Source organism: Pipistrellus kuhlii, unplaced genomic scaffold (genome assembly GCF_014108245.1).
Source record: "Pipistrellus kuhlii isolate mPipKuh1 unplaced genomic scaffold, mPipKuh1.p scaffold_m20_p_5, whole genome shotgun sequence".
In the NCBI taxonomy this organism is placed as follows: Eukaryota; Metazoa; Chordata; class Mammalia; order Chiroptera; family Vespertilionidae; genus Pipistrellus; species Pipistrellus kuhlii.
Window position 1 is genome coordinate 19,087,861 of NW_023425551.1, and position 26,989 is coordinate 19,114,849.

General features: G+C 42.3%; 1 protein-coding gene and 2 long non-coding RNA genes across 14 annotated transcripts in view; 1 reads left to right on the top strand and 2 right to left on the bottom strand.

The window, feature by feature from the left end:
* Window positions 1-23,792, bottom strand: part of MAP7 (microtubule associated protein 7) — a 134,344-nt gene extending 110,552 nt beyond the window's left edge. For 2 of the 12 annotated variants that reach the window (XM_045573411.1, XM_045573405.1), the window contains exons 1-2: window positions 5,626-5,933; window positions 152-157 (exon numbers count right to left, since the gene is read on the bottom strand). In XM_045573411.1, the coding sequence (XP_045429367.1) occupies window positions 152-157; window positions 5,626-5,758 (139 nt within the window). In that variant the 5' untranslated portion in view covers window positions 5,759-5,933. Of the gene's footprint in view, window positions 1-151; window positions 158-5,625; window positions 5,993-14,271; window positions 14,278-23,595 lie in introns of those variants that run through there. The other 10 variants (XM_036414300.2, XM_036414299.2, XM_036414298.1 and 7 more) reach the window with 8 other exon arrangements.
* Window positions 9,675-13,304, bottom strand: LOC123651414. Its single transcript, XR_006740112.1, has 3 exons — window positions 12,919-13,304; window positions 11,424-12,675; window positions 9,675-9,977 (listed from the first exon to the last, which is right to left on the bottom strand). It is a non-coding gene; the product is annotated as an uncharacterized LOC123651414 (long non-coding RNA).
* A 166-nt stretch (window positions 23,793-23,958) lies between the features above and the next one.
* LOC118705488 lies at window positions 23,959-26,801 on the top strand. The gene is made up of 2 exons (XR_004983701.2): window positions 23,959-24,245; window positions 26,673-26,801. It is a non-coding gene; the product is annotated as an uncharacterized LOC118705488 (long non-coding RNA).
* Window positions 26,802-26,989: the final 188 nt, after the last annotated feature.

A 26,989-nucleotide genomic window follows, 5' to 3' on the forward strand; every position in this document is an offset into this window, starting at 1 on the left:
CAGCAGAAGTGATCAGAAAATGTGGGACATTTTAAAAACTATCATTGAATGAGCCCCAGTTATTTTCCAGAGTGTGCTATTATATATTATCTTTAATAGTCACCAACACCTCTGAGCATGATTTTATTAATCTCATTTGACAGCTGAGAACCTGAGGCTCGGGACGGTTCAACAACAGGAACTTACCTATTCCCACAAGCAGTGCTTTTTCTGTCACATGGAACAGTCTCTCACCCCAACCTCAGTTTGAATTTCTAATAAACATAGGCAAATCTCGACTGTGGCCACTCACTACTAGTTAACCTCATTAAACTTTTCCCATCATATGAACTGGCATCCCTGATAGTGTCAGGATCTGAATTTCTTTTCTCTTTTTAATATATTTTATTGATTTTAAAAAAAATTTATAGAGAGGAAGGGAGAGGGATAGACAGTTAGAAACATCGATGAGAGAGAAACATCTATCAGCTGCCTCCTGCACACCCCCTACTGGGTATGTGCCTGCAACCAAGGTACGTGCCCTTGACCGGATGACAGGTTCCACTTACTATCCTGCTACTATTTTATTAGGCCAGCACCTTAATTTAAGGATGAATCTAGCCCCAAGAGTTATATATATTCAAGATAAAAATTGTGAAAAGAATTTTCCTTGATTTATACTTCTCGGCTCCATTCTCGTTTCACACTCCATCTCCACAATGGACCTGGCATGGTAAATTCTTTGGAATCTAGACAGAATCTATTAGAATTCTCTTGCTAACAAAATCGTTGCTGGGAAGACAGCCTAAAAATAGAACTTCCAGTATATTGTCAGCAAAAAATATTCAGTGGTGTTCTGCTATGTATTTCACACACAATGTCTATGTCCATCTGTGATATGCTCGAGGCCTTTGCATCTGGAGCTGAGCTATAATGGTGTGTCTTGCCTTTTGAATTTGACAAGTCTAGAACATAAAACTAACACTAGAGAGTGTCCAACATAACCTGGGCTCTTTTTAAATGCCTAGAAGATCTGAGAATTAAGATGGACTCTCTCAATAAAATTACTTTTGTGGCTATGAAGGTATTTTGTTTCTGCAAAAGACGATATCGAGGTACTGCAAAATCACCTGAAAAATCTTAGGTAGCAATGAATTAAATTTGCAGTTGCTCATGGAGACAAGCTGATATTAGTGGAAATGGATTCTCCATTTAACCTTCCAAGAAGGAATGCCTAAGATTTATTGGCTGGGAGATTCTCACCAAATACTTGTGTTTAGATCCTATGTTTGGAATAATCAGCTATGTTAGCTCCATCAATTATAGCTCTTAAAACAGCACACAATTTTTAAGCCTTTTAGTTTTACCTAGCAAGCAAATTCCATTGTATATGGAACCTCAGCATACAAAAAAATTGGTTATGTACAAGTTAAATCCTCTTCTTCTTGGACACAGTGATATGTATGGTAATTTCTATATCTTAATAAAGAATACCTGGGAGACAGTCATACTCACTCAATAGATATTTATGGAGAATCCACTGAGTACAAGCCAAGCCATACATTAGATATTATGAGCCATGTTCTTGATATCCCTTATTCTCATTATTTTTTATATAAATGCTTTGGACAAAATATTATATATAATATGAGTCTTTTTAGCAAATACAAGCTGTACCAATCAATTTGACTTTGAGATTTCCTCCTCATAATAGGGATCTTGGATATTACTATTCTTCTAAACTATACTTTTGCCTCATTAGCTGTGAAGTTCTAGTGCTAAAATGGCACAAATAAGGACACCGGGAACAGACAACGGCCCAAGTCTTGCAGGACAAAAGAGGAAAAGAAACAAGGAAGTGTGCGATGATAATTCTAGAGTGGCATTCACACTTCTTGACACAACACTCCTCTTTGAAAAGAAAAAGACTCATGATTTACAAAGAGGACATTTCAGTTGCTAGGTCATCACCTACCCAATAGGAACATAAATGGTAAAAGGTAGATAATATTTCATTTGAAAACCCTTAACTGGCAGAAATTCTACCTTTGCAGCGGACACGCCAAAATAAGAGAAGCCACTGCAGGCACCATAAATACACGTTTTAACAAAAGGGGAGGGGTAGGGGGAGGGAGAACAGTTTCTCAGGAGTACTGTGTCCTGATTTCAAGGAGAAATTTCATTCCTTTACAATCCAACCTGCAGTTAGCTAGCAAAAGGGACAGAAGGCATTAACTTGAATATATTTTTAATAGTTAATTGATAACAAGCTTGTAAACATACACCTTCATTCCCCTCCCCCTCCAAGAAAATGATAAATAGTATGATGGAAAACACAGAACACAGTAGAATCTCTGGTATACTATAAGAGAAGTTCATTGTGGCAGAGAGTAATGTGATGAATGTATCAGACACATCCAAACATAGTACTGTCTCCTTCAGAGTAGCTACCTTGGAAGGACAAATCTAATATTACCAACATTTCTTATAGTTTCTATGTGAGAAAGACTTCAATGTGAAAACTACATTTGAATGCTAAATTTACCTAAAGTCAATAATGTTCCATGCACTCTACCAGGTACTTAGAAAGAGGAGTTGTCCTGGCCTGCAAGAAACTCAGTCTAGAGAAGGGGGCGAATGTGTGCACAGACAATTTCATTACACTCTCAGCCCTTCCCTGATTTCATTTATATTCTCGCATTCTTTGTACATACTTGTCCTCCTCCACTAGGCAGTTAAATATTCTGAGAGCAGAAACCATGCCAATCAATTATCTCTGCATCACTGCCACATGTCCCGGCAGAGTCACCTGCACAGAGTGAAGCATTTATCAAATGCGGATTAGGGAGAAAAAAAAAACAAAAAAAAAACCCCATCTTATTACTTAATCATCACACTGTACTCAGCAAAATTCACCGTAAGACAGGTTTTTCTCAAAATGTATCCAAGGGATTTTACGCACTGCAGTATCTAGTCTCTCCTAAGCCGGCCCGAAGGTCAGCATTACTTGGAGACTTGGGTTCTGAGGCATAAGAGCCACAGCATAAGCCCAATTCACTCTCAACTACTCTCTAAATGTCACAGTCAGTAGGAGCAAGGCACGGAAAACATTTACATTTCTATTGATTACACGGAAAAGAAATCTCTCCTTCAAGAGTCGATCCAGTCTACCAGCTCACCAAACTCCTGCCTCACCCCATCAGGTCATTTGAAAGCCATTAATTAATGGAAGTCCAGATGGTCATCGGCATGTTCCTTCCTACCAACAGGAGGATACCTAGAATGATGCCAATTGTCCTTAACCCAGGCAATCCTGGACAGAGCATTTAGCTTACTGAATTTAGAGAGCAGGCATCGTTATTCCTAGTAATGACAGAACAGACATACGAAGCATAAAAACCTGGTTTGGACTTTGTTGGCTGATTAGACCAGGGAGTGGGCAGAAAACAAAGTTTCTGAAGGTTTAACAGTCGTGCATGAAAGATAGTCTGTGTATCATTTTGCTGCGATGCTTTGGAAATAACAATTATGAAAATAGAAGTAGGGGGGAATGGTAAGATATATAAAATAATAAAAAAGGAAAAAAAAGAAAATAGAAGTATATTAAAAGTTGTAAAAGATGTTATAGGCAACTAACTGGTGACTGGTAAGAACACTCTTCAGAGCAGGCAGTAACATTTAAGTGGAAAAGGAACGAGGAAAGAGTCTCTTTAAAGTAGGGAGAGAATTTGTCTCTAAATCCAGGTTCCTGTGGACCTTCGCAGGGAAGAGACTACCTGCTCCACGATGCCCTGAAGCGCCTTCACCTCAGTTCTCTACTGTATCTGACACCAGGAAGCAAATAAGGATGGACCTAACAGAGCAGTGGTCGGCAAACTGTGGCTCGTGAGCCGAGATTTGTCACTCTGTTGACTAATGAGTTTGCCGACCACTGTAACAGACCATGCAAATTCAGAGGGTCACAGCTCCACAGATGCGAGCTATGTTGTCTAATAGTCACAAGTGACTATTTAAGCTGAAATCAACTAAAATTAATTACAATTTAAAAATCACTTTCTTTTTTTCAAGTGTTCCTAGCCACACGTGGCTAGTGGTTTTCATTCCGAACAGTACCTACACCGAATACCTCCATTACTGTCCTACTGATGGACAGAGCTGGACTTGAAAGTAAACACTGCTATTGCCCAAAGACCAAATGATTTGCTACTCACACTGTAAAAAATTGTGTTTTCATCAACAACCCACTCTGGCTCAACTGTCTAATTCCTGTGCAAATGAAAAAATCAGTTAAGTCACCTCCCATTCATAATAGTATCGTTAGATTCCTGAGGTCATTTGGTCCTTGGATAGAAGCTATGTCTGACAGTAAAGCAAAAGCCAACTACGGTAACTAAGATTTCTACTGATTAAAACTTTCATATATATATATAATATATATATATATATATATTATATATATATATATATATATACACACATATTTAAATGAAGAAAAAATGTACTCTTGGATTTAAAGTAGACAGTTTCAATTACATTTAATAAAAGTTAATTAAGATTCTGTCAAGAGCCAGGAAAAAGAAAGCCAGTAGTCTTCAGACAATGGATTCTATTTAAACACTCATCCGATCATTGCTTAAATATTTACTTGCTGCCATGTACCATGCAGAGGAAAATTAGATATCTCTGTGTGTGACAGAACAATTTGAATGAGAGCTAAAATTTAATCAGCACATAGCAACATCAAAGCATATGTATTAACTTAAGAGAACAGCTTATATAATATATTTGTAAGGAAGGGGCCTGCAAGAATACTGCAAAACTTAAAATGCAAGACTTAGAGCCCTTCTTCAAAAATGCATGCTCTTGCCATCTCTGATGTTTACAGCCTTGGTGGTGCATAGCCTGGATGGGTCTGAGACGAAGCCAGAGACGATGCAGTACCCACGCCTTGAGAAGCAGGCAAGCTGCTGCTGCATTTCATCATTATGGAAACAAACAAACAAATAAAAAATAGCACAAGAAGCAGGCCTCTCCTTCCCATTCAGGAGCAAAGTTATCCTCAGACGTGATAAAACCTCCTGGTCCCCTCCCTGTTCCCTGGCTTTGCCCCCTGCAGTAGTACTCTGTTTGTCTTTCTTCTCTTCACGCTCGTGGCATTTCAGACTAGAAAAGGAAATAACATCTTGACCTTCTGCCCAAGGAAAGGCTGCAGTCCTAGGTCACTTGATCTAACTCATCCCTTTCAAGGGAAAAACTCACCTCATTTAACAAAAATCACCTGATGTACCCAAGGAAGGTGGGGAGAGGTTCCGTTCAAACTTGGTAACTCCTATCTCCTCCTCCTGATGAGGACACAGTCATTGGGAGCTGTTTAAGTGATCGTGTGCAAATTAAAGCTCTCTGGGCCAGGAAAGCAGCTCTTGTCAAAAAGGCAGCTGCTCTGAAACCTACCAAACCTAAAATCTATTCCCCCTTTCAAGCGTACACAGCCCTCCAGTGTGTAAACAACACCATCGAATTGGGATAGGAGGTCACAAGCACTCGCTCCACACAGCATGCACCACGAACACAGTCTGTAAAATGTGCTACAGGCAGCGTGGGAAACGGGCTGGCTCCAACCAAAGGGTAGATAGAGCTAATGCATACCTTTCGGTCTCCTGGAATTTCCATTCTTTTGCTGTTCATCTTCCTCATTAATGGTGAACAAACCGAGGGGAACTGGCCTTGCATTGGTCTTCTTCAGTCTCTCTTGCCGGAGAGCTGTAGCTGATCCAGGCATGCCGCGGCTACTTTTATTTTTTTTTTAAATTATTATTGTATTAAAAATATATGCTTATGTAATTGCAGCTCCCGGGAAGCTGCTAGTGTCTAAGCTGCCCGTTCATTCGAGCACTTGTAATAGATCCCCTATGGGTAAACAGTGTGCAGACAGCTGACAGACACTACCAGCCAGTTGGCAACTGAGGCCCTGCAGTGCCCCCTCACCTAGCAGCAACCCCCCCTGAAAGCCCCTTCCCACTGCCTCCCCACAGGCACATGTGCTATCTCTGGCTTTCACACACACACACACACACACACACACACACCCCTTCCAAAAAAGCCCTATTAAAGGCACGCAGGTTCAGATGCCTCCATCCACTGCCTAACCTGTTCACTCAGATCCCAGGTTCTCCTTTCCCCGATCTTCTTCTTGATGCCTCACGAGAAAAAAAAATATTCAGCACACAGCAGCACGGAGGGGAAAAGAGGATCCACTGCCATTAACAGTTGCCCTGACAACCCTGACATATCCTAATGAAGGAAGGCTGGGAGCAGCTCCATGTCCTCGGAGAGAAGAGAAGCCGCAGCCTCCGAGATGCGGGTCCTGGGAACTCACCAGCAGAGGGTTACAGAGTGAGGCGAGGCAGCCAGTCTGCAGGGCAGCTCCCTCTTCCCCTTAGCAGCAGCCGCGGCAGGCTGGGAGGAGGAATGCAGTTTTGCTTGCACAATCAGCAGCAGGGAGAAAAGGGCTTGAGGCAGGAAGGCTTTTTTTGGCCTTTTTTTCTTCTGGGGGCCAGGTTTTTCTCTGGTAACAATGTTTGCCAGTCCCTGGATGAAGGAAGGCACGCTGGTACCCTCGCACAGCTCACTTCACACTCAGTAACACATCCCAACTTTCCGGACATCTTACAACCCCAGTGTTTGTATAAACACATAGGCCTGGCCACCCCTGAGACCCTCCAGTGAAGACAGGAAGGAGAACCATACCTCTTCTCAAATCACAATTTAGAGTACCCTTTCTACACGGCAAGCAGATACAAATGAGACTGCAATCCTCCAAAGGGACAAACAACTGCCTGGATTCGGTCCAGCAAACTGCCCCCACCCCGCAACCTCCATGCCTTTGGGAAAGTCACTACCAGCAGTGAGGAGCCATTCACAACACTTGACCCAATTCCAGCCCCATTTTGGACTGCTTTCTCCAAAGCACACAGTCATGTGATTATTGTTTTCTTCTGAAATAAAAGCTTTCTCGTTTTAAAACTCCTCGGTTCTAGGCTGCCTAAAATTTATGCTGTGTATGAAATAGATCAAATTTACAATAAATGACGTTAGAAAACGCCAACTGCCAAATTCAGAAAATAATTTTTTTTCTTTTCTTTTGCCTTTTCATAAAATTCAAATCTGCTCAGAAAATCCAAATCCTCTCACCCTACACCACTCTCAGACTTTTTCTCAACAGTTCAACCTCCAGATCCAGAAGGGCACCTCAGGACTCTAGGGCAAGTAAAATATCCTCTCTGAATCCTTTGTGAACAATTCACTTTCCTGTGTCCCTTGGTTTTCTCTGTGATATCGAGGTGATGATACCATTTACCTTACCAGATTAAGAGCAAGGATTAAATTAGTAGTATTAGCAGTAAGAAGTACTTAATAAATATCACCTGCTTTTATGATATTTTATAATACTTTCGTTATAAACTAGTCCATTTTTTGGTGCAATTATTTTCAAGGTGCTTCCAGTTCAGCTATTGACTCCTTCTAGGAATACCTCTATTCTTTATGTACCCGTATTGCCAACCCCAGTGCTGCAAATGTACTAAATGGTTAGCAAATCCATGCTTGGGGGGAAAAAAAATTCTTTCCCTCCAAAGGCTGGGATTGAATTAAGCTAACACATGTTTAACTCTGTGGCTTGGAGAAATGCAGGACATTTCAGACATGGAGTTTATTGAAAATCATGTAAATGTATGAGGTAGAGATATGCAAAAGAATAAATGGAGCTTTAGAGCTGAATGGGTGTGAGAAAGCTCCTGGATCAGTGTCATTTTACATGTGAGAAAACCGAGGCCCATGGAACAAAATTCCTTTCCCAGATCAATGTTAGCTGGCAGGTCTGCAATGAAAATGTAGGTCTCCGTCTTCTCAGTCCAGGGCTTCTCCTTAGCACAAACATTCGGCCTACATAGTTTAGATTCCTAGATCTGATGGCAAGATGTGGAGAGGGAAGGAGAGGGAGGACCTATGCCTCAGTGTTCCAGATCTTGTTGTTTAAGAAATGAAAACTGGTTAAATAATTCTATAATTCTCTGTTTGATAAACTCACCTTTTTATCTGAATTAAACATGATTTTTTAAAAGTTACTATTTTTTAAAATCAGGTGATCAAATAAACACAGGCCAATATTATTTCATATCCACTTTGGTTTCTATCTTCTAATTCCAGAGAATCAGGTGAAGATTTACACTAGTAAGACACACACACACACACACACACACACACACACACGTACATACATATATAGAATCTAAACTGCCTTTCAGCAGACAGGCCTGGGTTTAACCTTGGCGCAAAAGTAGCCACCATTGCCCAACCGGTGTGGCTCAGTGTTTGAGTGTTGACCTATGAACCACGAGGTCACAGTTCTGATTCCTGATGTGGGACTTGCAGGAGGCAGCCAATCAATGATTCTTTCTCATCATTGATGTTTCTATCTCTTTCTCCCTCTCCCTTCCTCGCTGAAATCATTAAAAACATATTTTTTTAAAAGTAGTCACCGCTAACAAAACAACAAGAAAGCCCACGGTGTGGGAGAACATATTTGCTAATAACACCACTGATAAAGGTTTAATCTCCAACATCTACAGACAGCTGATACAACTAAATCAAAGGAAGGTGAATGATCCAATTAAGAAATGGGCAATGGATCTAAATAGAATATTTTCAAAAGAAGACAGAAGGAAGGCCAAAAGGCACATGAAAACATGCTCAAAGTCACTAAATATCCGAGAGATGCAAATCAAAACAACAATGCGGTACCATCTCACACCTGTCAGAATGGCCAACATCAACAAATCAACAAACGACAAGTGTTGGCGAGGTTACGGAGAAAAAGGAACCCTCGTGCACTGCTGGTGGGAATGCAGACTGGTGCAACCACTGTGGAGAACAGTGTGGAATTTCCTCAAAAAACTGAAAATGGAACTCCCATTTGATCCAGTAATCCCACTCCTAGGAATATATCCCAAGAAACTAGAAACACCAATCAGAAAGGATATATGCACCCCTATGTTCATAGCAGCACAATCTATTGTACAATAGCCAGAATTTGGAAACAGCCTAGGTGCCCGTCAGCAGATGATTGGATCCAAAAACTATGGTACATCTACACAATGGAATACTATGCTGCCATAAAAAAGAAGGAATTCTCATCATTTGCAGCAACCTGGATGGAATTGGAGAACATCATGCTGAGTGAAATAAGCCAATCAATGAAAGAGAAACACCACATGACCTCACTCATTTGTGGATAATAAAGATCATTATAAACTGATGAACCAAAAGATAGATACAGAGACAGTAAAGCAACAAGCAGATTGTCAAATTTCAGCGGAGAGGGGAGGAGGATCTGGGGGAGATAATAGATCAACTGACAGACTTGTATGCATGCATATAAGTACAACCAATGGACATAAAGCTCTGGGGAGGGAGGGGATGTGTGGGAGGGAGGGAGGGGGAAAATCAATAAAATATGTAAAAATAAATAAATAAATAAATAAAATTAAAATAAATAAATAAATAAATAAATAAATAAAAAGTAGCCACTGCTGATAGATGACTCTCTGGCATCGATGTTTCTAACTCTCTATCTCTCTCCCTTCGTCTCTGTACAAAATCAATAAAATATATTAAAAAAAAAAAAAAAAGTAGCCACCATCATAAAATCAATGAAGTAGTGTGGGGTCAAATAAAGGAATGCCCATCATCTGGGAATGAATGTGTTCAACTTCATGTCAGACGCTATGCTAGACGCATTGGAGATGCCATCTTTGTCAGTTAAGGTGGCCCTGCAGATCATGAAACCGAGGCTTACAGAGGTGAAAGCCGCAGTTAAGGCCCTGTGTCAGGGTTAAACCCAGGCCCATACTCTCTGAAGCCACGGTGCTTGCATCCTGCAGCCTTGTAAATTCCACTCCAGCTCCGACTGGCAGAGTCCCAGTCACAGCTGTGACCAGTCACTTGGAAGCAAACAGTCCAAGATCAAATAACGATAATAAGGATTTCCCCCCAATCCATGAAATACACATCTTTCACTTCATTTAACACACATAAACACATTTGAGATTAGTTCCATAAATACTCAAACACAGTCTTTAATGGATAGGAGGTAACTCAGTTAATTTCAGGAGCACTGTGGGTTTGACCTGGTGGGGGTATGGGGCTACAGTCTTCTCCCTTTTATACTCTGACCCCAAACAAAAGTATGGAAAGGGGGATGGTAAGTCTTAAATGTAAATGTCCCCACAAGTAAAAGATATACTGCTCTAAACTCGTTTACTCTTCCCAAACACTAATAAGCATTTCCAGTTTGATGTGGTACAGCCGGCCTGGCGTGTCACCTGCAGAGACAGAACCGTAATTCGGTTCCCATAGGAACTGGTGTCTGCAGACTCCCAAGAGTCAACTGGGTTTTGCAATTGATTTGTTTACATTGTTGAAATAAGAAATGATGTATTAATGGAGACTTTGTACAAACTTGAGAGAAATGAGACACTTCCTGATGAAGAAGGGTAGATTTTACAACTATTGTAGATTGACTTCATACAGAGGGGAAAATGTTTGCCATATCATCATAAAATGTACTCACAATCACAGGTGAAATGGGGCTACTTTTCACCACGATGAATGAAACAGGAAGGCAGGCCTTGAACAACTGCTGTTCCCACCTCAGCCCACCCCACCTCAACCCCAACCCCAGCCCCAGCCCCAGCCCCACTCCCTCTGTCCATCCACCCTGGCTGCCTGATACCTCTGGCCCAGCTCCAACCACTGAGGTGGGTGAATATGGAGCAGAGTCAAACTCGCTGATGTGCAGGGGACATCAGCTCGTGACTGGGACCTGGCTGTCACAATGTTATGTAAATGTCTAAATGCATGTAGGCATATGCATGCGTGCACACACACACACCCTCAGGCTTCTGCTCACATTTATGCTTCCTAAGCCCTTATGTTCCGACGATAAAATTGGAAAACAGCATAGCCCATGAGTGAATCCAAAAATATTCTCTTGCAAAGAGAAACATGCTTAACCAGTGAGAGGCATACCCAGGTTTCCCCTTCTAAATGACTAGTGGGCTGCACAGAAACGTAACTAAAATGGGAAAGAGCCTGGTGTGTACTAATTGAGGATTATAGTTGAAAACAGAAATTATTTCTGCTGCATCCAATGGCCAGGCACTGGCAAATTAAATTTCTAGATACATGCAAGTTAATGACTTGTCAGCGGAGCCCAGAAATGCCAAAATGTATTTGCGCGTTTCTCCATTAGAGGAGTTGATTAGTAAGTCTTCAAACGACTGGACTTCAGAAATCTCTTAAATATTTAATGCATCTCTTTCAGCTGCAATTTACTTCTCGCAGGAGTTTTTTAAATCCACATTTTAAAGCAACTTAAAGACACACACCCTGTTAGGGTTTGAAAACGACAAAGCCAGTGCAGGTTAACGTGGAACCAAACAATCCCTGGGGAACAAAAGGGTCCCCGCTGGGTGTCTGTCGTCCCCATTCTCGAAGTTAAAGGGTTTCCTAGAACGGTGCAACTTCCCGATGGCTTCTGTGCCATCTCAGAGCATAGGCAGAGCTGCCAGCAGGCTGCTGGACAAAGAAATCCTGCCCCAGGAAAGACTGGCCCTTTGAAAGGAAGAGAAAAAGGCAGGTTGGCTTTGATCTTCATTTTACTATCTTGCATTAACAGGCACAGAAGGAAAACAGTAAATACTACTGTAGTAGTGACATGCCATCTATGGGGAGGTGCTAGTCCCTGCCCTGCCTTTTGTTCCATTTCTGTACATCCTTGCTGCATGGTGAACAATGCAGTGCGGCAGAACCCACTTTCCCATGTCTGCTCCACCACCACCAAATGTTAATTAACCCCAAGGGTTCATTTATCTCAACGTCAGGTGTGGGTACTAAGCTTCCTTTAAAACCCTTTCCTAAACGTTAGCTAGGTTGCATATATGATAAAGTGCCACATTAAAGTTTAACCCAGGAACAGACATTAAAATGCCTGCAGGCCCTCCTGTTCATTATTCTCACTGAAAATAGTTTATTCGTGTACATTACATGAACTCTTGAACTTGACAAAAGTCAAAATGTGCCCCATCAGTCCTCTCCTCTAATAGTAACATCCTTATTAGGTTAGAAATCCAATTCTACAGATTCAAAATGAGGTAAAGAAATCAATTGCTGCGTTCAACAGAATCATCAGACAGATATCCCAGGACTGTGTTTCTAAAAGTGATCTAATTCATCATTAGTCTGTAAGCAGTCCCATGTTGTTTTATTTTTGAGCCATCCTATTAGAAAGATTAAAAAAAAAAAATTAAGAAATGGTGGCTCTCTCTTGCTTTAGGAGTTGCAAAATCATGCTAAGGATGCAGAATGAGGTGCTTTGGGGATGGCATGAGAGGGGAGGTGCAGCCAAATTATATAACGTTCCCCCACTAAACAAAGCAGGGGGAGACACTCAGGGGTGCTGATGAATGAAAGTGTGGCCCAAGCAGGCCATTCTGGCAGCTGGAGAGGATGGGCTGGAGGAGGAAGGAGTGAGACTTGAGAAAGAAAAACCGGTTACATAATTATGTTGTCCAGGTGTGGAAAAGGGATCTGAAGTGATGGTCAAGGGACTAGATGGCAAAGACGAGAGTACACGAATCCCTCACGGTTTTTTATTTATTTATTTAATTTTAATTTTATGTTATTGATTTTTTACAGAGAGGAAGGGAGAGAGATAGAGAGCCAGAAATGTCGCTGAGAGAGAATCATCGACCAGCTGCCTCCTGCACACCCCCTACCGGGGATGTGCCTGCAACCAATGTACATGCCCTTGACCGGAATCAAACCTGGGACCCTTCAGTCCGCAGACCGACGCTCTACCACTGAGCCAAACTGGTTTCGAACCTCACGGTTTTTTAACAGGCACCCCCAGGCAGCGTGGAAGGCTTATTTCAGGGGGTGATCATGGATATCAAGTTCCTGCAACAGTTCATGGGAAAGCTGGAGAAAGAAAGCAATGGAAAGGAAAGATGATGAATGTTTTTATTACAGCTTTAGATGAGAACAAGGCTCTGTGCTTGTCGATTAAACAAAGCTGAGAGATGCCTAGCATCAGGTCCAAAATGATCTCAACAAATCAAAATAATGGGCTATAGCTAAAAAGATTAATTTAGCGATATATATGAACATCTCTTTTATAAAATATTTTTTTTTTATTGATTTCAGAGAAGAATGGAGAGGGAGAGAGGGATAGAAACAATAGTGATGAGAAAGGATCATTGATCAGCTGCCTCCTGCCCACCGCCTACTGGGGATGGAGCCTGCAACCCAGGTAAGTAACCTGACAGTGACCTCCTGGTTCATAGGTCAACACTCAACCACTGAGCCATGCCAGCTGGGCCAAACACCATTTTTTATATTAAACAGTACAACTGCACAGGTACAGCATGAAGACATCCCCAACCTTCATCAGGTATGGGAAGGAGGGTCTTTGGACAGCAAGCTCACTGCACTTGGCCGATGTGATGGGGCAGTAAAGATCCTAACAGTATCATGGGCGCTATCAGCAGACAGTCCAGAATGGTGAATGAGGGGAACACCCTTTTGTAGTTTCTGGTCCTCAGATCACAAGGTCTGAGCTATTGTAGATACTTCAAATGGAGTGATGAATTAGAACACATTCAGAAGAGAGCAAGTTAGGACTGATCACAGGATCATTTGAAAGAAGAGATATCTTCCCTCTGGAGAAAATAAGACAAGACTCTGAAAGAATGAAATAACCAAATTAAAGGTTAGTGGGTGGAAGGATTTCTTCTTTTTGTGTAGTTCTGGGACTGATCATTGGAAGTCAGCACATAACAAGCTGTGCTTCCCATCACGGAAGACAGCTGTGCACACACACCCATCTGGGATGAAGTGTTGCGTTCATGCATTGTAAGCAGGCTGAATTTTTAAATCTCCAGAGTCTCTTCTGATGCTGTGATTCCATGACCTGATGAAAATGGGAATGGGAGCCATATATACAGGGGAAAACAGTCAGGCTGAGAGGAAAAGCCCAAGAGAGATCAGACAGCCCTCCCTCTTGCTGTCACTGTCCCTCTGCACTTAGACCTCCCATGGCTACATTTGAAGGCAGCTCCATTGTATCGTTTTACTCGTTCCACTGATGCCCCCCAGAGGTTTCAGACTTGAAGCTAAACAACAATGGAGGCCTCACTGGGTGTTCTGGTTAGAGGAGGGCCACACTGATTCCTGCACCTGCGGCTTGCACACTTCCCTCACTCTCTCACCTTCCTGCCACTTAAGGAAAACCAACTACGTGGAAAACTCTAGGGAGGGAGGTCATGTATAAGATACACAGGTTTTCCCTCAACGACACAACTTTGTATGGATGGATCACTAAGGCTATGTGACTTGAGAGATGACATATAAAGGTTTGTGTGAGAAAAGCAATACTGAAGAATAGTAAACCAATTCAGTTTATTACTTTATGGTAACGTTAAAAAGAGTGACAGGCCAAAACCGGTTTGCTCAGTGGTAGAGCGTGGGTCTGCAGACTGAAAGATCTCAGGTTCGATTCCAGTCAAGGGCATGTTCATTGGTTGCGGGCACATCCCCCGGTAGGGGGTGTGCAAGAGGCAGCTGGTCGATGTTTGTCTCTTATCGACGTTTCTAGTTCTCTATCTCTCTCCCTTCCTCTCTGTAAAAAAAATCAATAAAATATATTTTTTAAAAAAGAATGTAAATTCTTCTTTAAAAAAAAAAAAAAAGAGTGACAGCCAGAGTCTTTAGGCCAGTAAAGGATGGGACAGGTGAAGAACAATATGGCTTACAATGCATTGAGACATTTCCCCAATCCTATCCTTAGATACTTTGCTGCTCTTTCCAATTCTTTCTCCTAAAAATCCCTGAAATTAAAAATGACATCAATAAAGATTTTTTTCCTTCAATTTAGGAAGGTTCAATATTCTTTGTTTTGACCTTAAAATTAGATTAAGTTATTTTAAATTTTTCTCTTAAAAATAACTAGGATGTTTTTGCATAATTTGGGGGGGTAAACCCTTGATTTTCTGAAGGTCGATATTTCAGTCATGGTTCTCCTACGGTTTTTGTGGGTCTGTTTCTCTGGAGAAAAATATAATATATATTATATATATGTAAAGAGATTTATATTGAGAAATAATGGTTATTACAACTGTGGCAGCTGGCAAGCCCAGAATTTGAAGGGAAGGCCAGCAGGGTGAAGACTCAGGTAGGATTTCTATGTTACAGCCTTGAGGCAAAAGATCTCTTCTGGGGCTTTTTTTGTTTTGTTTTTTCTCTGAAGGCTTCAGCTGATTTGATGGAGCCTCAATATTATCAAGAGCAATCGCCTTTACTTAAGGTCAACTGACTATAAATGTTATTCTTATCTGCAAAATACCTTCGCAGCAGCATCTAGATTAGTGTTTGACTAAAAAACCAGACACTGGCCTGTCAAAGTGACATCAAATTAACCATCACGGTCAGTGACCCAAGAGAGATTAAGATGCTCTATCCCCACACTAAAACCAACATGCTGCAAATAAAAGTATGCCATTCCAAAATCTAAGGTCATATTCTTCACTAAAAACTATTTTCTCAAATCATTGCCCAATACTGGAATGCTCTATTAAATAATATTCATAAACTGAGGTCAGGGCATCACAGAATGGACCCATTAACTCCCGTCTCTAATGACATCTTACTGAGACTCCAGCACAGGTCAGCTTCAAAGCATTACCCAATAAATCCTTTTATCACTATATAAACCAAGCAGCCTGGTTGTCTCAGTATTAAATGGTTTAGAAAAAACAGCAATGAGGACTTAAAAGCAAACAAACAGCCTTCCTTGCTGTCATAGAAGAAAACTAAAGTATGTAGACATGTGGATGAGGGTAGAATAAAACATGTTTTTCATAAGAAAATAAAGTGTGTATGAAGGTTTGATATACAAAACTTTATATAGTAATTGGTTCATTTGATAACCAAAGCCAACGCTGACAAAAAAGAATTATATACAGTTCTCCAAAATAATTTTGAAATCAACATAGAGGAAAGAAATACCTAATTGAAGTGCCAAATTATTTAACCATAGTGGGTAAGTTTGAGACTTGGTCATTTTCATTCTCTAAAAGGCCCACACTGAAAAGGATTAGCGTATCAACTATAATTGTCATCAACCAACCAGAACATCCAAAGCCTTGAGCTAAATTATACAGATAAGAGACAAATATACTTAGGGTTAAATAGCAAGCCCAGAAGCTTTTGAAATTTGCAACTACTAAGCCAAAAAGATTCCAAATGCATCAATAATTGCTTTTAAATAAGATTTGAAGCATTAATTTCCAAGAACTAGATATACAATATGTTGATCTTGTTTTAATCTTGCCTAACCTCAGGCCATTGAGATTTTAGGGGGCTTTATATAGAAATAACATCTCAGAAGGATGAACAGGTAGATAAGCACACTTAGGACCACCCAAACCTCATCTCTAAAACCCGTTTACCTTTCACATTCAAGTTTTAAGCACCTGCCTTAAAATTTATGTGAATTTTAAACAAGCAATTGAGAAAGAATTATAATCACAAAGGAGTCTTTTCCCAAACGTCCCCAAACACCACAAATGGACCATTTTACCTTTTATCATAATGCTACACTCCTATTGTTAATGGCACTAAAATCTTTGATGTATTAAAAAGGGACTGTTCCAGACACATGCAATATTGCAGTGAAGAATCAAATTTATGCCCTAGCCGGTTTGGGTCAGTGGATAGAGCATCAGCCTGTGGACTGGAGGGTCCCGGGTTCAGTTCTGGTCAAAGGCACATGCCCAGGTTGCAGGCTCCATCCCCAGTAGGAGGCGTGCAGGAGGCAGCCAACCAATGATTCTCTCTCATCATTGATGTTTCTCTCTCTCTCTCCCTCTCCCCTCCTTTCAGAAATCATTAAAAATAATTTTAAAAAAATATTTCTTAAAAAAAAAAAATCAAAATCACAATAAAAATTTCTCCCTCTCTGTCCTAACCGATTTGGCTCAGTGGATAGGGCGCCAGCCAGTGGACTGAAGGGTCCCAGGTTTGATTCTGGTCAAGGGCATGTATCTTGGTTGTGGGCAAATCCCCAACTGGGGGAACGTGGGAGGCAGCTGATCGATGTTTCTAACTCTCTATCCCTTTCTCTTCCTCTTTGTAAAAAAATCAATATATTAAAAAAAAAAAATTCTCCCTCTCAGTTTTTTATTTTACTTTATTTATTTATTTATTTATTTATTTATTTATTTTTTGCTGAAGATAGTACTACATGGTTGCTATATCCACATCAGCACACAGGAAGTGACTTGTCCTAAAACAAGCAGCGCCCATGTCCCTATAGAGCCTAGGCTTCATCCAGCTCAGTGAAAAAAGACCTTGTTTTTGTTCTCATTTATTAAGAAAAAGAGGGAGGCTTACATAACCAAAAGACGTGTTCTAAATAAGCTGCAAATTATTTTATGAAAATGTTTCCCGATAAGTTCATCCATAACAGAAAACAACAATATGCTTTATAAAGCAAAAAGTCATTGTACCCTTCACAACGGCTGGGAATGTCCAGTTCAGGTGTATGAACTCCATCCACCTGGTTTATTCTAGTGTTTAAGTGTATCAATATATAATAAAACTATCTTGTTTTTAATAATACATTATTTTTATTGAAAAATGATATAAATGTATATGTTTCAAGAGTGGTTAAAGGCTTATTTGTGAACCAGTCACCAGATTCAGAATAGCCTTTTGCTCCTCCTCCTGACATGCTGGGCTCCTACCTTCTCTCTTCCTAAACCTTACAGACTTACACTCTCTCGAGGGTGCCTCACTGAATCCTCCTATGCTGTCACAATGACCTGTGGCTCTAATCGTAGAAATGGTTTAGATTTCTGTTGCACAAGTTGGTTGATGATTGAGGCCATTTTTTCTCCATGATTTTTTTCAGTGAGTAGCAGGCCAATGCTAATGGTGGACCTGATCAGTTTGTAAATAAACCTGATCAGTTTGTAAATAAATGGAATGACACTCTCAAATTTGACTACTTTAGTTACAGCTGGATCACCAACGACTCAATCTGTAAAGACAAACTAGAGTCGCTCCCTGTGAGGTTTCACTGGGTTATAAAATCATATTCCTATTCAAAAGTAATATGCTCTCCTACACTAAAAATAGTTCCGCTCCACATTTCTCAATTTATTTCAATGCTTTCTTTCTATGGTAGAGCCATCTCTTCTACTTCTATTTTAGCTCCTGACACTGGGAGTTATGCAAAATCACTTTATAAAGCATATACACTGAGTGGCCAGATTATTATGATCTCTGAATGCATACTAATCTGGCCACTCAGTGCATATCACATATATCCTATCTAATAAAAGAGTAATATGCAAATTGACCATCACTCCAACACACAAGATGGCTGCCCCCATGTGGTCAAAGATGGCTGCCCCCATGTGGACACAAGATGACTGCCACAAGATAGCCAGCAGAGGAGGGCGGTTGGGAGGACCAGGTCTGCAAGGGAGGGCAGTTAGGGATGACCAGGCTGGCAGAGGAAGGAAGTTGGGGGCAACCAGGCCTGCAGGAAAAGGCAGTTGTGGGGGACCCAGGCCTGCAGGGGAGAGCAGTTGGGGGGGACCAAGGCTGCAGGGGAGGGCAGTTAGGGGCAAACAAGCTGGCAGAGAAGCAGTTAGGCATCAATTAGGCTGGCAGGGGAATGGTTAGGGGGTTATCAGGCTGGCAGGCAGAATCGATTAGAGGCAATCAGGAAGGCAGGTAGGCAAGCAGTTGGGAGCCAGTAATCCGGGATTGTGAGAGGGATGTCCAACTGCCCATTTAGGCCCAGTCCTGATAGGACCTAAATGGGGAGTCAGATCTCCTTCGAGTGGTTCCAGATTGGAGAGGGTGCAGGCTGGGCTGAGGGACACACAGCCCTGTGCACGAATTCCATATACATACACACACACACACACACACACACATATATATATATATATATATATATATATATATATATGTGTGTGTGTGTGTGTGTGTGTGTGTGTGTGTATATGTATATATTTGTGTGTGTGTATGTATATTTATATATAGCCCAGTGCATGAATTTGTGTATGGGTGGGGCCCAGCCAGCCTGGCCAGGGGGAGGGGACATGGGCTGTTGGCCGGCCTGCCTGATGGTCGAACTCCTGGTTGAGGGGACAATTTACATATTAGTCTTTTATTATATAGTATACACACTGAGTGGTCAGATTATTATGCATTCAGAGATCATAATAATCTGGCCACTCAGTGTAGATATACCCTTGTATATATTAATATAAAAGAGCATCTTCACAGGGAAGAGGTAGAAAGCCATTGCTGCAAAATAAATTTCTGGGTTTATTCTAGTGTCAAGTGTGTTAATATATAATAATATTACCTTGTTCTTAAAAATAAAACTTTACTGAAGAATGATATAATTTTAATATTTTAAGGACGGCCTAAGGTATATTTGATTAATCAATTACCACAGTGTCTACTATATAAGGAAAATCGGAGGGCATTACTCAGAGCACCTAAATCCACAACCCACCTGGATTTTATATATAAAATATATAAAAACATATTTTAAGATTTAATATTATTAAACTTTTAAAATGTTAAAAATCTAAATTAAAAATTGAACTGGACATTATTTTCTTAGGAAGAAAAGTCTCTCACCCACCACACGCCCACACACATGATAGGCCTTGTAAATGAGCCCCTACAATTTGAGAAAGTCTCCTCTAAAATTGGTGACTAACAAATAAGATGGCTTACTGATACTTTCTTTTTCGCTTATGTCCTTTGAAGAAAGCCCAACTGCCTGCTTCTCATGAAAGTCGTGCAGACACAAGCTGTATCCGCTTCCTCTATTTTCCTTGTAAAGAAGCATATTCAATGAAGTGATAGTGACTGGTTTAAAGTCAAATAGGTTTGGACACCCATCTTTGCGGTTTAAAGGGAATGAAAGTATACCCCAATGATTTAAAGTGTAATAATTCCATAGCAATAATATTTTAGGACACAACTTAAAACTTGGAACTATGGTAGAGTAATACAAAACAAAAAACACGCGAGCACCATAGACATACAAGAAAAATAAGTCAAGATGGGTTGGCCTGGGTGTCCAACTCAATCACAACACAATCTAAGCGCCTCCCAGGGAGCATGCAACCACCCTGTGTTTCATCTGACAGGTGAAAAGCAAGATATAAAGGTAAGCACTAGCCACAAAACAATGGGAAAAGGTCATTGAGGCACCTCAGTGAAGCATTACTAGCTTTGGGACCTGAATTTCAAGAGGGACAAGTTTAAGACTAAGCTGTAGTCTGAGCCCTTTACAATTTTTATTTGTAGATATTTGAGACGCTTAGAGCCAAGTGGACCTTAAAGATCACCTTTTAATTTGGAAAAATGCAGTGAATGGTCATGAACAAGGTCATAAAGAAAACCCATGTTTTTCTACCACACGTCTTGCTAAAGTGAGAAAAAGCCCAATTCCAGGTACTAAGTCATTTCCCCAAAGGAAAAGCAACAAAATGCACAGATTACAGGTATTAACTATTTCCTGTGTATGAATATTAATCTCATGAATTAGTCAAAAGCAGCTTGGAATTTGGTTTCCATCAGTAGCCTTTATAAAAATTACATTATCGAATTAGCACTCCCTTTCCACTATTATTGGACACGAGCATAAAATTAAGTATACAGAGCTTGGGCAGAGGCAGTTTTGTGAATATCAATCACTGGAACTATTCAAAGTAATAACCTGAAAAGGACTTGACGTCCTCTAGTGGTGAAATGGAAACTAATTTCCAAGACAAGTATTTTTTTCAGTTCTCATTTATTACCTTTGGCTATAGAAAAATATATGTGAAAGAACTGTTCATACTCGAAAAAGAAACAATTCAACACAAGGCATGTTATTTGACTACCTTTGAGGAGAAGATAAACGTATGCTGAAGGATATATGGTATTTAAAATGTTAGATTTATATAATATCTTTGAATATTCTTAACAAATGTCTTGTTTTATAGGCAGTATACGACTAATGTTCAACTCATCTTTGATATACACATATACATATGTATGCAATTATGAACACATTGTGGGTGTTATTTTAATAATTATCTGGGATTCTAATATAAATTGCTCTGAAGTTAAACCACAGTCTTTGTACAGGGACACTAAAACTAAGACATTTAGGAATGGACTCTACTTGATAATCACTACATCTAAAAAAGGAATAAAATAGATCTTTCAACAAATATTGCATTCCTGGAAAAAAACCACCTTTATACACAAACCTGTGATTGTTTAAAAAAAGAAAGAAAAAAGACTTGCAGCATTTGGATGTGTATGTGAAACATGTCCCTAAGAATAAGTCCTATGTGTACAGGTCACATGTTTTAAATATATAGAAAACTTACGTTGTTAAAATTCAGGCAATCTGCACTTATTCCATCAAAATATTGCTATCTGGGTTTTAAAAAATAAATTTTCTCTTTTCCTCTTTCTTTGGCCCCTGCTCACACAAGTGCTTCTGAACATTAATAGTAATCAAGTGCTAGGAAAAAAAAAAACAACAAAACACACAACAGAAAAATGTGGGCCAGAAATAGGTTTTAGTTAAATTATAAAGTACAATTATTCCAAAGGCCATGTAAAAATTGTCTCTTGGAACTTGAAGTGTCTAGGCAAAGATATGAAACAACTGTTTTCTGTGAAGAAGATGGCAGCTAATTAAATTCCCATTTTCATAAAAAAAAAAAAATATTTCACCGACAGCCACATGGCTGAATTGTATGTTAATTGTTAGAAACCTTGGTTCATTAGTTAACCTGCCCAGGCATTCAATAGGCTACTTTGCAGTTCACTTATATATGAACAAGTTGCTCATGGACAAATTCTAAAACGTATTTTGTTGTTTGTTTAGCAAAATTGGCGTGTATTGACTAACCTGAACAATTTTGTTTCAGAAGCACCATGCACATTCACAGTGCGGACAGACGCTGCCCTGGGGTTGCCCTCACCTGGGTGAGTCTCACCCAGGGCACCCAGTTCATCAAGTTCTGTAAAGCAATTACTAAAGCATCTCCACTGAGCCACCCTTTCCCCACCCGAACCAAAACAATGATCTATTAATACAAATCTTTCAAACCACTCTCCTGGAAAGAGCGTGACTTCAAAGTAAACAAGCTCAAGACACCTTGTCTGACTAAACCGCGGGTATTTAGGCAGGAGGGATTAAGGCATTAGGCTTTCCGTGTCCCTATCAGAGCAGATACATATGTTGCAAACACTATGATAGCTTTTCTGGGCCTTTCACAGGAAAAGAAGCATGGCATCTAAATCAATAACACATTTTGGTGGGGTGTGTGGGGAGGGTGAGTCTTACATTTAGGAAGCACTTGTTTCCGATTATGCATGTATGCAAAGCAGCAAACGCATTGCAATCTGAATTTCTTTTAAAAAATAAGAATCTGCATCACCGCCCCCATTTCCAGGGTGGGAAGGTACCAGAGTTGACCGGCCAAGAATAAATAGAATAAAAAAAAGAAGAGGAGACTAAGAAAGAGGGGGCGCATGTGCAAGGCAGTGCCTCCAAAACAACCGATCAGGAGCGCAAAAATCGCCCACATAGAAGATGTGAGCGCGGGTCCGCGAGTGTGCTGTGAAGGTTGGGGTGGGGGGGAAGGTGCGTAAGGATTGGGGGTGGTCCCCAACACCGAGCCCTCTGCGCCGATCCCCCCTTCTCACCCAGTGCTGGTGTATGGACTTGGAACAGGAGCTCAAAGGACCCTTTCAAGTCCAGACTGAGCACATCGAACTCCATTCTCTGGTCCCCGCCGCCCAGCCACCAGCCACCAGCCCCCCCGCGACCCCAGTCTTCGTGGGACGCGGGTGGGAACTGCGGACAGACACCGGGGCGGGGATCGGGCACAGCGCGCCGCATGCCCCCGCGCCCTTCCACCAGCATTGTCCCCGGGGAGCCGAGTGTGAGCCGGGCTCGGGGGGAGCGCGGCAGGGAGGGGGTGCCCGGGGACGGAGGAGCCTGCCCGTCGCAGCGGGCCCGAGGACTTTCCGGCTGGCTGTTTGGTTCGGGGTGTACGATTTCCCCCATTCAACTCGGCAGGTGGGAGGGGAGCAGCCACCGTTTCTCCATTTCCTCCTCCCGCCCGCCCGCGCTCCCTGGCGCGCTTCCACCTGTTGTGGGAAAGTCGCGGGGAAGCGCCCCGGGGCCCCCGGGGCCCCCGGGACCAGGCCCGCGGCTCCGGGCACGGCGCTCGGGCACCTCCGGGCGGCGGCGGAGGGCAGAGGGCCCATGCGGAGGCTCCGATCCCGATCCCGGGACGCAGAGATCGATCGGGGCGGCCGTTCCCCGCCACGGCCCCGCGCAGGGGGAAGAGGCGATCGCCCGCGCCCCGCGCCCCGCACGTTCCCACCGGCCGGTGCGCTGGCCCCCGCCGCGCCCGCCGGCCCCCGCCCGCCCTCCCGCCCCGGCCGCGCAGTCACCTGTTTCGCCCCGCGAAGCGCCATCGCCGCCCCGGGGGCCGTCGCCGCCAGCTCCCAGCTCCGCCATGGTGCTCGGATGACGCGTCCGAGAGCCGCTCCGCCCTCTTCCTCGGCTCCGCTCCCGCCGGCCCCCGCCTCCGGGCCCGCAGTCCAGACAGGTGAGCGCGCGGCGGCGGAGGGAGGTGCGAGCGCAGGCGAGCAGGGGAGGCCTGGGGCCCGACGCGCCCCCTCGCGGGCAGGTATGGCGTGGCAGCTGCTCACAGGGAGGCCACAGGGTCTGGGCTGCAAGAACAGCTTCACCTGTCCCCGAGCTCCTGGCCCTCGCAGCCCACCCCTGGAGTGGGGTCGGCGACTTTTAGTGGCTCTAGGACCTGAAACGCTAGGACCTGGGACTGAAGAAAAGTAGATCAGCCCAGGTGAGACGAGGACTTCGGGACGCCCCGTTCCACTATGAACTTTGAAGCAGCCAGGTCCGTTTTGAAGTTCATGGTGACAGGGCAGAAAGAGGACGATGCCACGTGGAGAGCCGAAGTACACAGGCGGGATTCCTTCGCTGGGATCCGGTCTGGATCTGCTTTTCAGGGCGCCATGGCTGCTGACCAATCTTTTCACCAGGCCTGTGTGTCTGGAGAGAGCCCCAGGTCATGCAAGTTACTGAAGCTTGTGTCCAGTGATGTGACTTTTCTTATTCTTGGTTTCCCATTAGTAGTTACCTCGTGACTTCCGTCCAGCTTGCTCAGGAAGGCCAGGAAAAAGGCAACGTGCAACAGTTTCTTTCTTTCTTTTTAAAGAAACAGATTATTAGCTTGAGGAGATACCAATTTCTGCTCCAACAGAAGACAAGTCCAGCATAGCAACAAAATGCTGAAGGGGAAAATAGATCCTGCAAAAATGGAAACATAAGGAACAAAACTGAGCAGCGACCCGTTCCGGCTAGCTACACAGAAATGCACTCCCACAGCCTGGGTTGGTTGAACATAGCCAGCAAGCTCCCAGCAGCTTAACACCCTCTCAAAGACTTCTGCAGAATCTACTGGACGCCCAAGGGTGCCTGAGAAGTGTTGGATTTCTTGCTAAAGTGACAATCCCCACCGTCTTTTTAATGAAAAACCTGCCACTCTGAGCCCGGGATTGGACTGCTTGTATTTGGTTTACTGGCTCACTGGCTAAGTAGAGGATTTGATTAAGAGACACTTCACCGCGGTGTACTCGCGGTGTACTTAGGGATTTCCCCATAGTGCCATTTCTACAGTGGATCAGGCAAACTGATCACATTCAAATCACTCTTGTCAGACTTCTAATAAAAATAAAGCACCAGGTTTGGGGGAGGGGAAGTTAAGGTAGTTTTAAACCTCAGCTTGGGCCCAAGCAAAGGTTATTTTTTACTAAATTAAGTCATCGGAGTGTAAAATGCTGAGAACATCAGAAAGAGCCTCTTAGCTGAATTTAGAGAGTTGAACTCTGGAAGAACTTTGGGGAAGGGAGGTGATTGATTTTCAACCTTCTGATTTACTACCTACTTAAGTAAACTACGAGTACTCTCTCTGACCCCCACCGCAAATTAAGATTTAGTGTTTATTTTTCTGCGTTCGTGTTTTGGTTTTGGGTGTGTGCATCTCCCTCCTCCCATTCTTTTGCTAATTTGTTCTTAATCTGTCACCAGTTACACAGAAACACACCAAAATCCTACCCTTAGGCTCTGTAACGAGGACTGGTACAAGAAAATGGAGGAATGGGTGACATATGTTAAATGTCATACACCATCGCATTGTACTGTGTGTTGTACTTTACTTAGAACACGGAAGCCATCTGTCTTGAGCTCCCACCTCCATCTCAAAATCTCTCCCATTCATCGCAGTTCTCCTTTCCAGGGGGAGAAGCTGGAACTCCTAAAGCCATCTGCTCCCCTCCTGCCTCCTTTGAAACCTCATCCTTTTCTTCTCCCTCTCCATCCAGGGATTCTACCTCAACAAACACATTAGGACTCTATTGATTCTGAAAAATTTCTTCCCTGGACTTCCAACTCTCCCAAATCTATTGTCTTAATTTTGTTCACCAAAGCTAATAAGTATGTGGACTCTGGTGCCATTATTGTCTTATTATCTTTGTTTAACCTACTGTAGTCTTTCATGTCTAGGGAAACTTTCCAGGGCATGAAATCAAATTTAATAACTTTTAATCTGTCCTCTCCCTAGATTTTCTTCACTCTATCGTCTTCCTCTTGGCTTACACCACTGGCCTGGTTTTTCTAACTTCTCTGCGGTTAGTCATTTTTCTTCTCTACTTAAAATTCCTCCCCTTTCTCAAACCACCTCATAACCATCCTCCTCCCAAAATTGTAGGCCACAACCTTTCTCTCTCACAGCTATCACCTAATGTTATCTCTATCCAGCTTGACCCCTAGATCCAGAATACATACTCCTGACCTCAGTCCTGACATCTACCTATACGTTCTCAATGGTCTCTGCCATTTCTATCATTGAATCATCCTGCCATTAATTCATCATGCCCAAACCAGCTCCCGTTCAAAAATTGCCTGTGTTTGAATTCTTCTCTTACATAAACTCGACATCTAGCCTTTCCTCCCATTGTCGATGCTCAAATCATAGTTCCCAAATCTTGTCAACATATTTTAATCTCACCCTCTCAATTCCTATTGCTCTAACTCCTACTAGACCCTCCTTCAGATCTGTAACACTCTCTGAGCTGTTCTGTCCAATTTCTGTTCCCTCTAATTTACCCAAAACAATTTCACCAGATTAATCTCACACACTACTGCTTTATACATGCACCTTAATAGATCCCCCGTTTCTACATAATTAAATACACTCCACTTTCCTCCTGACCAGCTCCAATCACACTATGCCTATCTCATTTTCCACCTTTCATCTCTATAATTCATATTTCCAGCCAAATGTGAGTTAAATGAATCAATTCTAGAGGGTGGGGGGTAATGTAATAAAAAATTGTTCACTTTCTCCAGAACACTTTGCAAATCCCTGCTTTCTGCCTTTGTTCTTGGTGCTGTGCCCTGATTGACTTCCCTGTTCTGACTTAGTAACTCTTTTCCTTCTAAGGCCCAGGGTGAGGTCTGCTTCTTCAATGAAGCCCATTCCACCTGCCCAGGCTCCCAGCAAGCTTGTCCTCTGAACCTCTCCAGGGGCTTCTGGACTTACCTCTCATCTAGCCTTTAACATAGACGAGGTGTGAGTTGTTATTGCAAATTTGTCTCCTCAATCTGATAGGAATTACTGGTGGCAGGGATTTTGTCTTCTCTCTCTCTCTCTCTAGGGTGTCTATAAAGTCTGGAGCTTTCAATGATATTTTTACAAATAGCTGATGTTCTTGGTGACATAATGTGCTGCCTGTATTCTAAATTTAATGGGTATCATGT